This window comes from Pavona decussata, unplaced genomic scaffold (genome assembly GCF_977016875.1).
Source record: "Pavona decussata unplaced genomic scaffold, jaPavDecu1.1 SCAFFOLD_602, whole genome shotgun sequence".
Classification (NCBI taxonomy): domain Eukaryota; kingdom Metazoa; phylum Cnidaria; class Anthozoa; order Scleractinia; family Agariciidae; genus Pavona; species Pavona decussata.
Window position 1 is genome coordinate 1,222,501 of NW_028145860.1, and position 15,871 is coordinate 1,238,371.

The following is a 15,871-nucleotide window of genomic DNA, read 5'->3' on the forward strand; positions in this document are numbered from 1 at the left end:
ATTTGGCGAACTCCTGAGCTTTTTTTGCCACTGGACGGTTTCCCTGACCAGTCTGCCTTGAGTCGTAGTTTCGTTGGATTTCTTCACCTGGACGAATTCTTAAATTGAAAACAAATTAAGCAAATATGAATGATATGAAGGCACGACCAGGGAAAAGGAGCTGGGGGTTGGTAGGAAAACCTGGGCAAAGGCTGTGATTGCTACATGAGACAAAACAGAACGACAGGACAAATGGCTCAAATGATGACTGAAGGCACACATTGTTGACCATACTCACAACTATACACCTAGAGCTGAGGAGAGTTAAACTCAGTGAGAGTCTAGGGAATGAAGGAAGTTCAAGCTTCCGAGGGAAAAGTTATAGTTGACGATGGTAGAGTTTGAAAAATGAGAGGGGTAGGGGGATGGGGAGGAAACAAAATCAAGAGCTAAACTCTCTATAGCTTTTTGGAAGCCATTGTTTAACACTGTGTTTCGGCGAATCGCGGACCTTTTTGGGGTGGGGTGGGGGGAGGGGGGGGGAAATCATTTATTTCACCAGCTTAACTCGTTGAACGTACCAACTCTCTTCAACTGTCGTTTACTATCGTCAACTAGTCTCATCAAATTTCCTCAACTCTCCGGAACTTTCCTCAACTCTAGTTTTCTTTCCTCAGCGTTTGTCAACTTTGCAGATTCTCGTTAACTTTCATCAGCCCTCTTGAACACTCGTGATCTTTCGCCAACTCGCCTCAGTCGTTGTTGTCAATCCCCGCCCCTCACAATAGCTCCCTTCAACTCTCATTAATTCTCGGGGACTCTCTCGTCAACTATCGTGTATTGTCGTGATCACTGGTGAATTCTTCTTGACTATGGTCCGGGATTTTTGCCAACCAGTCTTTTCAGGAGCCAAAATCTGGCTCCTGGTCCTATACTATAAAGAGGAACAATAATTACCTTCCCGTCATTATATTGAGGCATTCCTCAAACAGGCTTTCATTGCTCTCAAAAAATCCCCTGGTATCCACCAGGCGAATGTTTTTCTGCACGAAGTACTCCTGAAGCAGTATATCTCCTTCGTCTCCTCTTCCCTGTTCAAAGGCGCTCTGTGTCTCTCCAATAGCTCGCTACAAGGTGCCTTGTAAATTCAAAGTAAAACGTGATTGATCAAAGAGACGACAGAATCTAAAACTTAGTCAAACAAAGGGGTCTCTAGTACTACGAGTAAAGGGCGGTGTGATAGAAATTGGCTAAAATTGGGGCAAGCATAAAGGGCTCGTTGATTTTGAGCTTCGGCATATCGGATAGTCTCTGTGGTTTCACCTCTCGTAAGCTTCCGTCTCCTAACTATCGACCCCATCTTAGCGCTCTGATACACTCTGTCGCTTTCTGAATGCTCTTCTGTACATGGCAGCAGATATATACGGGCTAAAAAATCGTCTGAGGCGATTTAGGTCACGACAAGAGAAATAAGGGAACAGAGAGGGAGACCCTCCAGTATAGCACTTGGGACGCCGTAAAAGCAGAAGTCTGTTTTCTGAGATGTCCGCAAACATGTCTGGACAACTGTAAATGCCACTTAGGAAGGCCATACTGAATATTAAACAGCCGCCATTACACAATGCCACGTTGGCACGCTCCATTGACTTCCCGTGACGTCACCATGACCGTTTGCGGATGTCTCGGAAAACCAACTTCCGTTTAGACGATGTCTAAAAATAGATTAATTTAAATCACATATCCCAGCCAACGCCCCTCGTTGCCCTCTCTGTCGCCTTATTTTCTCCTGGCCATGAGGAGAGCGGAAGGAAAAATGGAGTGTCCACAGAATAGGACATTCTCACTATGGCGTCATTTGACTACAACTACCAGAATCCTTCAGTTTTTTGTTTTCTCGTGCTAATTACAGCCATTGTTCTTTGCTGTCCACTGGGATTACAAAATTTTAATTTGAAAAGGAAAGCGAAATGAATTCTGGTGATTGTAGTCAAATGACGTCATCATGAAAAGGGCCCATTCGCGAGGTGTGCCACTTTTATAGTTCTTTTCAAAAACTCATTAGTAATTAATAAGCCCATTGACCTATCAAATGGTTGATTATACATCACGTGCAGTGACTTTACATCGATTGACCTCCTTCTTATTAGTATACGGTGTTTAATCAGCTGATAAAACACTCTTCATTAGTATGCGGTGTTTTTCTCGTACGCTAATTCCCAAAGTTCACAAAAGTATTATTGTTATGAACTCTATTGACACACGCCAACCACCACCAACTACAACAAACTCTTCTTACCAACAAAGTTTGTTTTTCCGGAGCCTGCAGGTCCAATTAAAGCAATGCGCACAACATCTATATCACTGAAATCAAGATCTCGGAAACTTTCCTTTTTAATCCTCGGCCTTTTCTGGAAATCGTAATTCATCAGGGCAGTTTGAAGTTCGATAAATTCTTTTTCCTCCTTCATCTTCCTTTCTCTTTCCTCTCGCTGGCGTTTTCTCTGGTCCAAAATCTTTCTTTGGTTCTCGTCCTCGCATCGCACGCGTTCTTTCGCTTCCCTTAACGCCTGTTCATGTTCTAACCCTAACTGTCTTTCCAGTTCCCTCGCCCTTTGTTGATTCTCCTCCTGAGCAGCCTGTCGGCTCTGGTTAGAGGCATTTCGATCTGTTCTGTCCACTGTTTTATGACTCTTTAACAAAGAAAATTCATAAAAAGTTGGTGAGGTCACATATTATCACCCTTCGTTATATAAGGTCTGGATAAAGCTTGCTATAATCTAAGGTTGCGTTCGATTGACCGTATCAGTCTGGCTGAATAAGAATAAGCGGAATAGCTGTTAGATTTCTCTTTTTATGTAAATTTGGGAAGCCATGTCTGCAAACTTTCGCTGACACATGATAATTTAAGAACCATCTCGTACTCCAGTAACCCCTAAAACGTTTTATCAGGAATCTCTTGTCATCGTTCTATGTATTCCTTTTCCGGAATAGGGTCAATCAAACGCACCGTAAGTTATTAGTGAAATGTTAGGCCATTTCAAGCAGCTTTTCTTAGCCATTTCTCAGTTACGATTTAATTATTTTTTTCCGTCAGCTATAACGTAAACCCCGGCCATCCCGTCCCTCCCTCCTTTAATCCTCGGCCTTTTCTGGAAATCGTAATTCATCAGGGCAGGTTGAAGTTCGATAAATTCTTTTTCCTCCTTTATCTTCCTTTCTCTTTCCTCTCGTTCGCGTTTTCGCTGGTCCAAAATCTTCCTTTGGTTCTCGTCCTCGCACCGCGCGCGTTCTTGCGCTTCCCTTAACGCTTGTTCACGTTCTGACCCTAACTGTCTTTCCGATTCCCTCGCCCTTTGTTGATTCTCCTCTTGAGCAGCCTGTGAGTGAGTGAGTGAGTGCGTGGGTGGGTGGGTGGGTGGGTGGGTGAGTGAGTGAGTGAGTGAGTGAGTGAGTGGGTGGGTGGGTGGGTGGGTGAGTGAGTGAGTGAGTGGGTGGGTGAGTGAGTGAGTGAGTGAGTGAGTGAGTGAGTGCGTGCGTGCGTGAGTGAGTGAGTGAGTGAGTGAGTGAGTGAGTGAGTGAGTGAGTGGGTGAATGAGTGAGTGAGTGAGTGGGTGAATGAGTGAGTGAGTGAGTGTCCGTAAACAAACAGGTCTGCTGCGCGTGCACAGCACTACCAACATGTACGCAATGCGCACCTATTTTTATAAATAATAGCAAACGGATTTCTGTTATTTCGCCCACTGGACTTCAGTGTATGTTTCCTGTACAGGGGCTTCACACTTTCTCTTTTAAGTTCTGTAAGGAGTCTGCGTTGATTTCTCTCATCTCCTTATAAGATAACCCTGACACCCCGTTGTCTATACACTGCTTTTATGTACTGTTGTACGTAAATTTTAACCAACAGCATAAGAAACGTTCTGTCAAAAATATGTGTATTGATGCATAAGGTATTGCGTGACTTCTAAACTCAATTTCGCGTGACTTAATTGCAGCGGAAACCCCATTAAAAAGACGGCAGAACATATCACGGGAAATCGATAAAATGATTTGTCAATACCTTCGTTTGAATTTAATCACCCTCTCTTAATTTTATCAGTACGTTAAATGAATGCCTAACTCGAGTTTGTTGCTTGCTCCCGTTTTTAGTCCGATGGTACTTTCTCTAGGTTCTGTGGTTTACCTCCCTTCACAAAAATCCCCGTAGTGCTAAGTTTCAATTCTGTTTGGATATCAAGGACCATAAGGAGATCGGCATGAAATATACGAAGCGATCACAGATCCTAGTAGTCGCACGTAGCAGATAGACACGAAAACATAATGGCCAGCCTAGCCTCTAGTCATTGGAGATTTAGATTTTTTTCTATGTAGCCCCATGCTTCGGCCGAAGTGAACGGAGCTTACATGCAGCATAATCGAGCTTCACAGTTACCATCTTGTTTTCATCACTCTAGGTCTCCCAGGGTTACATTCTAGCCCTAATAAAAAGTCAGTTGCACTCACAATACTTGTGTTCCACATGAATAAAGTTGGGTTTCTGTCCCTGCGCGCTCTTCAAGCAGTTTGCGATCCGCTTTGCAGCCCTTCGAAAGTGAAAACTAAAAGCGAAACTCTGGTTCAAAAGCGAAAGTATCTTATTTCCCGGAAAATGTGACGGAAGTTTTCTAATCCCGGAAGTGACGTATCAAAGTCTATGTCTGACTAGTCTGAGTACAGAGTTCAAAATGTTTCCCCTGTAGCGGAGGGTGATTTAAAAGAACAGATAGTGTTTTCCATGATTTGGCTATTTTCAGTACCTGAGCCTGTCCACAAACCTATTTTCTCACAAGATCGTAGAGAGCGAGTTAATGAAATGAGGAATGAAAGGAGCTCAATAGAAATAGAGGGTCGGGGACGGGAAAGGACAGGAATAAAACGGCTGTTTACTGACCACCACAAAAACACCTGTCTCTCTTAGCTGACAGAGTCTTTTAAGACTTCTGGGCACGAGGGACTAGGGTATATGTGACGTTAAACTGAATGCAATGGAGAATTCATAAGGGGAAAAGGCTCTGGGGAAAAGGTCGGTGTTCTCCAAGAGGCCCCTTCAGCCACTCTCCTTGGACGATATTCTGGTACCTTTTCGGCCCCTGCGGCCCCTGTGAAATTCGTCCAAGCACGCCGGCCACTGTTCTGCGAGGGTCCTCACTAGTATCATTGATTCTACTAGGAGGTTCTTCTTGCACTTCCTCATGAACTCCCTTCCTCCCCACTCCTATACTTTTATTTTTGTTTATATTCGTCACTCACGCGGCAACATTTGACGTTTGATCATTTCTACCGTAAGCACAGAGGAGCTCAAATAATTGACTTTGAAACTTTTTAATGAAGTTTATTAGCAAACATTTCTACTGGAAGAGGACTATTTTGAACCTCTCTTAGCTAACTTTGATAAAGAAATTATCAGCTGTAGCCTACTTTTCCTCTGCTGGTATGGCTCTATTTTTAATTAATTATAAGTTTCCATTAGGAAGCGCCTTTCTGTGGTGCTGTTTATTATGCTGTTCAAGCTGGTTTTAGCGTTTTGAAACTCCGGAAAAAGCCCAAAGTGTGACCATGCAAATGAAAGCTGTCTGTTATGTTGTTCAAGGTGATTCTAAAGTTTGAGCCTTTGGATGAAATCCTTAAGTATAACTATTCAAGTGCAAGCTACTGGGCAGTACTTTCCTGTGGTGCTGTTTATCATGCTGCGCAAGGTGGTTCTAAACTTTTGAGTCTGTGCATGACTTAAAATCCTAAAGCGTGACCATTCTAATGAACGCTACTGAGCAGTACTTTCCTGTGGTGCTGTTTATTATGCTGCACAAGGTGGTTCTAAACTTTTGAGTCTGTGGATAATAGTATTCCTTTTCGAACAACACCGAAACAAAAATGCTGGAATTAATTTAAACCGTACCATTGAATAATGTCCCGTTTTGTAGCATTCAGTGTCATTACTTCCTGCTTGCTTTAAATTTTGCTAATCTCTTCCTCCATGCATTTCTTCATGCCAATGGACAGCGGCAGCTCTGACTTCAAATCTTCCCAGAGTTCCTTGAGCACCTGCACAGTGTTGATGTCTTCTTTTTGCAGGTGCGACATAACCTCTTTCATCTTTCCCTGGTCAGTCCAATGGTACTTTTTCTTCAGACGGGCAAAGAACTGTTCCAATGTCTCCACCCCAGCATTAGCTCCTGAGGAAGGGTTGAAAAAAAGACAACGCTGTGAAGATACCCTTCTCTCCTCAAGCTATTGATTCTAAAAAAAGATTTCACCAAAACTATGATCATTTAAATGAAAGATGTTATTAGTGTTCTAGGTGTCACGGTACAAGGTTCGTGGTTACAGGTTTTGAGTCTGAATATACTGAAATACTGAAGGGAGCGTGATTTTCTATTGACACTGTTTATTGACCTTTATTATGCTTTAGAAGGCGGTTTTCGCTTTGAAGTCTCTCTCTCTCTCTCTCTCTCTCTCTCTCTCTCTCTCTCTCTCTCTCTCTCTCTCTCTCTCTCTCTCTCTCTCTCTCTCTCTCTCTTTATGATCAGTTCTCACGCTCTCTTATCGACACTCTCGTGCAGTCTTAGCGAATGTTGTCCACCTTGAACAGTTACACTCTTGCTTTTATTCGAACGCCAACTCTCTGTACACTCGACTTCGCCCTAACCCGTTCCCAGACCCCTTTTGTCAAAGAGGGAAGCAGGGCTTGATGAGAAGAACGTAACACAATCCCACATGAGGAGCCGCGTAGAGGTGTTAAAATTAATTAGGTTGAGTGACAGTTGCTATGATCGAATTCCGGAGTTCGAAAGGAGCAATCTATCAACAGTATAGTAAAGAATCTTTTTCAGTCGCGTGTAATGTCTAGATCGAGCTTGCCGCAAAGCAATGAACTCTGTGACTAGAAAGCTTGGCTTTTGTGGAAACGCACAGTTAACTGGAAACGAAAACTCCTCCGATCTGTCCAGAAGCCTGGCTACACATCGACCGTCGGAAACGGAAAAAGTCGAAAAATGACAATTTTTACTGAAGGTTTTCTATTTCCCGCCAATCTAATTGGCGCGCTGAATGGTCCTAAATCGACGAACCATAACATCAATGATTTGTTCGCCCATCGTCTCTACAATGCAAATTTATAGTTTATTTTTCGGCAAGCTAATTTTCTGCATCATTTTCCAATAACTGAATGATAAATAAAGTCAATCGTCATCCTTCATTCGTCCGCAAAGGTAAGTGCGATTTTAATGTTTACGTTTTATATTTTATCGCGATTTCGTGATTTGGGAAAAAGTGTTACGGCGTCGATCTCCAGCTTCCATTTTCCACGTGTGTAGGAACTCTTAGAATCAGAGTCAACACAAACTGTACATTTATGATGATATTATTGTTGCGGTACCGTGTTAGTATTTCAGACGGTAAGACCAAAATAGATACTGGCAATCAATGTTCACCACACTGAGTGCGACAAAAATGTCCAAAATTACCGGCTAAATATTCACGGTTTTATTATGTAGAGGTAAAAGACATAGTTTGGTCACAGTTGTTCTCTCGGGTGTGTCGCCTGAGAACAATAAGCAATCGGGTGCGTCGCCTTTGCTTCGTGAGCTAACTCTGATAATAATATTAGAAATTTCTTCACAGAGAGATTTTTAACTCGGCCGTTCTTATCTCGGGTGAGTCGCCTGATAAGGACGAGCAATGGGGTGTGTCGCCTTTGCTTTGCCGTGTTTAATACTCGCTGCACATCGACGATAACTTTATTATTCTCCGGATTTTTTTAATTGTCCGGAGGTTTTTGACTGAACCGGAAATATTCGACTGCACACAGTGAGTGAATGTTGATTGCTGTAAACTTTTTACAACGCACTGGGGCTCGTATTGCACGAAAATGTGGTCTTAAACTGTCAACAGCACTCCCGTAAACAATAGGCCTCGGTTGCTAAGGCGTGCGGCTCGCCATGAATACCCTGCGCACAATGCGCGACTAAGAGAGTCTTTGGGATGAATGAGCGAGCCACCCTCCCCCCACCCCCCCCCCCCGCGTCTCCTTCATGATGTATTGTACAAACTCAAAGGAGTGTGTAATATGGATCCTTCTTCGCCGCTAACTCGTTTATATCAAACAGTTTGAACTCTCATCAACTCGAGTCGTTTAATCACAGGGCACCCACACAAACTATGTGACCGTTTGTATTTTGAATTTATAGAGGCAATGTATGGGAATATCGAAAATCCTCGTATTATCGTACTAGATTGCGATAGATATTCTCGTTTAACATCAAAATAAACGTAGTTTTACCTTAAATGTTGTGTGTTGTCATTCCTGAGGTTGAAGACGGCGATTTTAGCCATTCCGAAGGGTTCGGCGTTGAACGTTCACTCGAGCGTAATAGAGTGAACTTTCAACGCCGAACCCTTCGGAATGGCTAAAATCGCCGTCTTCAACCTCAGGAATGACAACACACAACATTTAAGGTAAAACTACGTTTATTTTGATGTTAAATGAGAATATCTATCGCAATCTAGTACGATAATACGAGGATTTTCGATATTCCCATACATTGCCTCTATAAATTCAAAATACAAACGGTCACATAGTTTGTGTGGGCGCCCTGTGGTTTAATATTTTACCTCCTGCAGCGGCATTTCTTGCCATCCGGTTTTTCTCTCGCTGCTTGCGGATCTGTATGAACCTTTCAGCGGACATCAAAGCAGACTCCAAGACGTCAAGAGCAGTCCGCTCCACGACAAAAGATTTCTCACTTTTCTCGTCTGAGTAATTTTCAATAAAGTAGGTCCTCGTGCTTGAACTACCAGTTTGCGAAGACGCCTTGTCAAAGACATCTTCTTTTTCGCCGTCGTCTTTTATCCTATCCAGGTAGGTGATCACTGTCACAGGGGAATAGCCTGAAGTGACAACAAGAAGGCATTTTATCCCGGAGAGAATTGCGTTTACGGCAAACGGTAGAAATGACCACGTGGCCATGTCTACTTTGTAATTTGTCCCTCACTGCTTTCAGCTTCTCAGTAAAATTGAGTTTTGCGTAACCATCAAAAGTCAGAATTATTTTACATTATTCTGATCTCTGTGCTAGATTTTAGAAGGAAACAAACGCGAATCTCGCGTTTGCAGTTCTTGCCGTAAACGCGATTCTAAAACTCTCGATTGTACGACAGGTCGCACGGAACTAATGTTTCAGCGCTGTTGAGAGTAGTACCGCAAGTACCGCAAAACGTGTCGCATTATCAGCCTTATGTCACCTGCGAACCATTTCTAGCAATACAAAAGCACAGCAGTTGTGTCTTACGCAACAGAAGAACTGAAATGAACTCTAATGCTATATCAGAGAATTAACTCTGAAGTGTATGTCTAGCTCATTATACAGTCGAATAAACGCGATTTACTTGTATAAATGGTACAAGGTTTCTACGTTTTTTCATGAAATGGGCGACAGTTTCGGACACCTTGCTACATATTAATGTTGGGTTGGAACTTGCAACTGTTTTTTTTGCCCGTGTAGCCTTCTCAACAAGTGTTGCATAAAGTCTTACCGACCTCTCATTTCTACAACGTGAAAAATTGTTGCGCGCGGTTCTATTCTTGTGCATGAAACGCTGAGTAAGGGTGAACATTTTTAAAAATTATAGTTAAACAAACCTTTGTAAAAAGATCGGGTATCAAGAAAGGAGCTAAACTAAAATTCATTTGAATCGACTTACAAAAACACGTTTACCCGCACCGAATGCTGACTCCACGTTTTCCCGCGGCGGACGCTGATTACACGTTTTCCTGCGCCGGACGCTGATTCCACGTTTTCCCGCACCGGACGCTGATTCCACGTTTTCCTGCGCCGGACGCTGATTCCACGTTTTTACGTGGCGGACGCTGATTACACGTCTTCCCGCGCCGGACGCTGATTCCACGTTTTCCTGCGCCAGACGCTGACTCCACGTTTTCCCCCGCCTGACGCTGATTGCACGTTTCCCCGTGCCGGAAGCTGTTTACACGTTTTCCCGCGCCGTACGCTAATAACACGTTTTCCCACGCCGGACGCTGATTCCACGTTTTCCCGCGCCGGACGCTGACTCCACGTTTTCCCACGCTGGACGCTGATTCCACGTTTTCCCGCGCCAAACGCTGTTTACACGTTTTCCCGCGCCGGACGCTGATTCCACGTTTTCCCGTGCCGGACGCTGTTTACACATTTTTCCCGCGCCGGACGCTAATTACACGTTTTCCTGCGCCGAACGCTGATTCCACGTTTTTCCGCCCGACGCTGATTCCCGCGCCGGACGCTGGCTCCACGTTTTCCCCCGCTGGAAGCTGTTTCCACGTTTTCTCGTGCCGGACGCTGTTTACAAGTTTTCCCGCGGCGGACGCTAATTACACGTTTTCCCGCGCCGGACGCTGTTTACACGTTTTCCTGCGCTGGACACTGATTCCACGTTTTCTCCCGCCCGACGCTGACTCCACGTTTTCCCGCCCTGGACCCTAATTGCCATTTTCCCGCGCTGGACGCTCAGTTATATGTTTTCCCGCGCTTGAATACTGCTGGTTGCACGTTTTTCTTAGCTTGCTATTGGTTGCATTCGTTTGTCCAGAGTTCTGATTGGTTCATTACGTTATTTGCGTTTTAGTTTTGGTCAGACGTGATTCCTTTCTTACTATAAGCATTCTTACTGTCGAATGACTTTTTGAGGAGAGGCAAACATTGTTCTTACCGTCTTCCCTAAACTGATCTCTGATCCTCTTCAAGGTTTTTTTGTGGCTCCCATGCTTCAAATGTGGATCATCTGCCCTCACTACAAATATCACTGCGTGTGCAAATTTGGCGAGCTCTTGAGCCTTGCCTCTCGTCTGAGCTGTGCTCGGCTCTTTCCCAGTCTTCTCCAGTTAAACAAACCTTTGTAAAAAGATCGGATATCAAGAAAGGAGCTCAACTAAAATTCATTTGAATCGACTTACAAAAACACGTTTACCCGCGCCGAACGCTGTCTCCACGTTTTCCCGCGACGGACGCTGATTACACGTTTTCCTGCGCTGGACGCTGATTACACGTTTTCCTGCGCTGGACGCTGATTCCACGTTTTCCCGCGCCGGACGCTAATTCCACGTTTTCCCGCGCCGTACGCTAATTACACGTTTTTCCACGCCGGACGCTGATTCCACGTTATCCCGCGCTGGACGCTGATTCCACGTTTTCCCGTGCCAGACGCTGTTTACACGTTTTCCCGCGTCGGACGCTAATTACACGTTTTCCCGCGCCGGACGCTGTTTACACGTTTTCCCGCGCCGGACGCTGATTCCACGTTTTCCCGTGCCGGACGCTGTTTACACGTTTTTCCGCGCCGGACGCTAATTACACGTTTTCCAGCGCCGAACGCTGATTCCACGTTTCTCCGCCCGACGCTGATTCCCGCGTCGGACGCTGGCTCCACGTTTTCCCCCGCCGAAAGCTGTTTCCACGTTTTCTCGTGCCGGACGCTGTTTACAAGTTTTCCCGCGGCGGACGCTAATTACACGTTTTCCCGCGCCGGACGCTAATTGCACGTTTTCTCCCGCCGGACGCTGACTCCACGTTTTCCCGCCCTGGACCCTAATTGCCATTTTCCCGCGCTGGACGCTGATTATACGTTTCCCAATGCTTCAACACTGCTGGTTGCACGTTTTTCTTAGCTTGCTATTGGTTGCATTCGTTTGTCCAGAGTTCTGATTGGTTCATTACGCTATTTGCGTTTTAGTTTTGGTCAGACGTGATTCCTTTCTTACTATAAGCATTCTTACTGTAGAATGACTTTTTGATAAGAGGCAAACAATGTTCTTACCGTCTTCGTTAAAGTGATCTCTGATCCTCTTCAGTATTTTTTTGCAGATCCCATGCTTCAAATGTAGATCATCTGCCCTAACTACAAATATCACTGCATGCGCACATTTGGCGAGCTCTTGAGCTTTGCTTCTCGTCTGAGCTGTGTTCAGCTCTTCCCCAGTCTTCTGTGGATCGTAGTTTCGAGAGATTTTTTCACCTGGGCGAATTCTTAAAAAAAAAAACCAACAACAAAAATAAATAAATAAATAAATAAATAAAATAAAACAAATTTAACAAGAGAAAGTAACTAAGGCCCGGAACACTGTCCTCGATTAAAATTTCGCCCGTGTGATTTTCTAATAACGAGAATTTGTATACAATGAATAAAGTGCTTGCTATACTGCTGTAAACAAAGCAGGCTTAAAATTGGATTTTAGCTAGACTGTTTGGAAGTACGGGACTGTTATAACAGTGATATACAAGCCATTGCACTACATTTGTGACAGGCTTAACGCCGCCAAAGATCACTGAGAAATAAGAATCTTGTTCTTGCTTTAACGCCCTCATTTTCATTAGTTCTGAGAATGCTCAGTGAAAACCTTTTCGTTTAGTCAACGAGCATTTCATGCTTAGAAAGAACTACCTCCGGGCTAGGGTTAACAAGTGTCGAAAAGCCACAGAGCTGATGTGAATCTATGAAATGACTGGTGTTTCCTGCGTCGCGCAAACTCCAATGTATGATTAAGTGTTTCGCTGCTTCCTGCACTGTGATCAGACAAACACATATTATGCGATTGTTTCAATATACAGAACGAGTAAAAATTCGCCAACTTTGCAATATGTAAAATACAAATTATCTATTACCGACCAAAATCTCGCCGTTGTACAACGGCGAGGTAAATGCCTCTGTATTTAAATGACACTAAAATCTCGTACAACGGCGAGATATCGATGCCTTTTATTATACAGACGGTTCGCTTCGCCGATGATCAATGGCGAGATATCGATTTCTTCTATTATACAGACGGTTTGCTTCGCCGATGATCAACGGCGAGATATCGATGCCTTCTGTTGTACGGACGGTTTATTTCGCCGTTGTAGCAACGGCGAGATTTCAGTCACTTCTATATACAGAGGCATTCACTTCGCCGTTGTACAACGGCAAAGTTTCGATCTGTAATATATAATTCTTTTACTGTAGTTTACATACCGTATTGCAAAGTTGGCGATTTTTTACTCGTTCTGTATATTGAAACAATCACATAATATGTGAAAGTATGTACACCCGTCATACCCCGTGTTGATTCTCGAGCCTTTGAGAGACCTAAACAAAGTGAAATTTAGAATGGGGTTTGCTGTCCAGCTCAACATTTCAAACAAATCTCTACCGTCTCAGATCAAAGGGAGTCATTACAGATCATCACAGAAATCGTCAGTAAAATAAAAACGGTTCTTGTTTTCCAATCGTTATCCATGACTATCCCGGATGATAGACATGCATTGCTTTAGTTTTTGTTTTCATTGGTCAAGAATGTAAGGAATGGTTTTGAAAACAATGAAATTCCCAACTTCCCAACTGGAGCTTAATTTCTATTTATTTCTAGAAAATCGAGGCTTTGAATGTACTACCTTCCTGACATAATGTTAAGACACTCTTCAAATAGGTTTTCATCGTTCCAAAAAAATCCCTGGGTATCCACCAGCCGTACATGCTTTTGTACAAAGTACTCTTCAAGAAGAATGGTCGCCACATTGGCACCTGCATCTCCAAAGGCGTATTGAGTTTCATTAAGCGCTCGTTGCATCGTGCCTTTTAACATCAAAGAAGAAACGAAAATGTTTAAAGAAACGATTGAAATTTTGACGATACGATACAGCATACAGGAAAGGCAAGTGTGAAATTGTTATCCTTGGACAGGAGCCCATGTCGATCTCCTTCCGTGGAGAAGAGAATCTCCGGAGATTTTCGAAGATAACCCGAGTACTTTTGAAGTTTGTCGAAGACAAAGCGACAATTTTCGCAGATTTGCTCGAGTACAATAGAAAATTAGAGCAGATCCATAGGGAAACACCTGAGATGGCTAGCACTGTTGGGGATGGGGTGGGGGTTGGTGTGAGCTGTTATGACATATGGAGACTTTTCCTTGTTTTTTTTTTTTTTTTTTTGGGGGGGGGGGGGGGGGACAAATCTTGGAACAATTCCACCACCACCAACAACAACAACAACAAAAATCTTCTTACCAACAAAGCTTGTTTTTCCGGAGCCTGTAGGCCCGATTAAGGCAATTCGCACAACATCTATATCACTGACATCAAGATCTCGGAAACTTTCCTTTTTAATCCTTGGACTTTTCTGGAAATCGTAATTCATCAAGGCAGTTTGAAGTTCGATAAAGTCTTTTTCCTCCTTCATCTTCCTTTCTCTTTCCTCTCGTTCGCGTTTTCGCTGGTCCAAAATCTTCCTTCGGTTCTCATCCTCGCACCGCGCGCGTTCTTGCGCTTCCCTTAACGCTTGTTCACGTTCTGACCCTAACTGTCTTTCCAGCTCCCTCGCCCTTTGTCGATTCTCCTCCTGAGCAGCCTGTGTGAGTGAGTGAGTGAGTGAGTGAGTGAGTGAGTGTCCGTAAACAAACAGGTCTGCTGCGCCTGCACAGCACTACCCACATGTACGCAATGCGTACCTATTTTTATAAATAATAGCAACGGATTTCTGTTATTTCGCACACTGGACTTCAGTGTGTGTTTCCTGTACAGGGGCTTCACACTTTCTCTTTCAAGTTCTGTAAGGAGTCTGTCTGTTCTGATTTCTCTCATCCCCTTATTACATAACCCTGACAACCCTTTCTCTATACACTTCTTTTATGCACTGTTGTACGTAAATATTATCCAACAGCATAAGAAACTTTCTGCCAAAAATATTTGCATTGATGCATAAGGTATTGCGTGACTGCTAAACTCAATTTCGCGTGACTAAATTACAGAAACACGACAGAACATATCACGGGAAATCGATAAAATGATTTGTCAATACCTTTGTTTGAATTTAATCACCCTCTCTTTTTTTTCAGTAGGTTAAATGAATGCCTAACTCGAGTTTGTTGCTTGCTCCCGTTTTTAGTCCGATGGCACTTTCTCCAGGTTCTGTGGTTTACCTCCCTTCACAAAAATCCCCGTAGTGCTAAGTGTTTGGATATCAAGGACGATGAGGAGATTGGCATGAAATATACGAAGCGATCACAGATCCTAGTAGTCGCACGTAGCATATAGACCCGAAAACATAATGGCCAACATAGCCTCTAGTCATTGGGGATTTCGATTTTTTCTATGTAGCCCCATGCTTCAGCCGAAGTGAACGGAGCTTACATGCAGCATAATCGAGCTTCACAGTTACCATCTTGTTTTCATCACTCTAGGTCTCCCAGGGTTACATTCTAGCCCTAATAAAGAGTCACTTGCACTCACAATACTTGTGTTCCACATGAATAAAGTTGGGTTTCTATCCCTGCGCACTCATCCAGCAGCTTGCGATCCGCTTTGCACCCCTTCGAAAGTGAAAACTAAAAGCGAAACTGTGGCTCAAAAGCGAAAGTATCTTATTTCCCGGAAAATGTGACGGAAATTTTCTTATCCCGGAAGTGACGTGTCAAAGTCCATGTCTGACTTGTCTGAGTACAGAGTTCAAAATTTCTCCCTGTAGTGTAGGGTGATTTAAAAGAACAGATCGTGTTTTCCTTGATTTGGCTATTTTCAATACCTGAGCCTGTCCACAAACCTTCTATTTTCTCACAAGATCGTAGAGAGCGAGTTAATGAAAGGAGGAATGAAAGGAGCTCAATAGAAACAGAGGGAAGGGGACGGGAAAGGGCAGGAATAAAACGGCTGTTTACTGACCACCACAAAAACACCTGTCTCTCGTAGCTGACAGAGTATTTTGGGACTTCTGGGCACGAAGGACTAAGGTATATGTGACGTTAAACTGAATGGAATGGAGAATTCATACGGGGAAAAGACACTAGGGAAAAGATCGGTGTTCTCCAAGAGGCCCCCTCAGCCACGCTCCTAGAACGATA

The 15,871-nt window shown here is 43.7% G+C and overlaps 1 protein-coding gene and 1 pseudogene across 2 annotated transcripts in view; both read right to left on the reverse strand.

Annotated features, from left to right (window-relative positions):
• The window catches only part of LOC146449267 (uncharacterized), a 28,079-nt pseudogene that overhangs the window by 2,421 nt on the left and 9,787 nt on the right, over positions 1-15,871 (reverse strand). The window contains exons 2-4 of the transcript XR_014860623.1: positions 2,276-2,669; positions 937-1,117; positions 1-98 (exon numbers count right to left, since the gene is read on the reverse strand). The exon at positions 1-98 is cut by the window's left edge and continues 105 nt beyond it. The product of XR_014860623.1 is annotated as an uncharacterized LOC146449267 (transcript). The remainder of the gene's footprint in view (positions 99-936; positions 1,118-2,275; positions 2,670-15,871) is intronic.
• On the reverse strand, positions 5,912-15,296 carry LOC146449268 (uncharacterized). The gene is made up of 6 exons (XM_085101506.1): positions 15,264-15,296; positions 14,043-14,382; positions 13,431-13,611; positions 11,821-12,029; positions 8,626-8,901; positions 5,912-6,188 (listed from the first exon to the last, which is right to left on the reverse strand). Exons 1-6 carry the CDS (start codon positions 15,279-15,281, stop codon positions 5,965-5,967), a joined length of 1,248 nt encoding a protein of 415 aa, XP_084957632.1. The 5' UTR covers positions 15,282-15,296; the 3' UTR covers positions 5,912-5,964.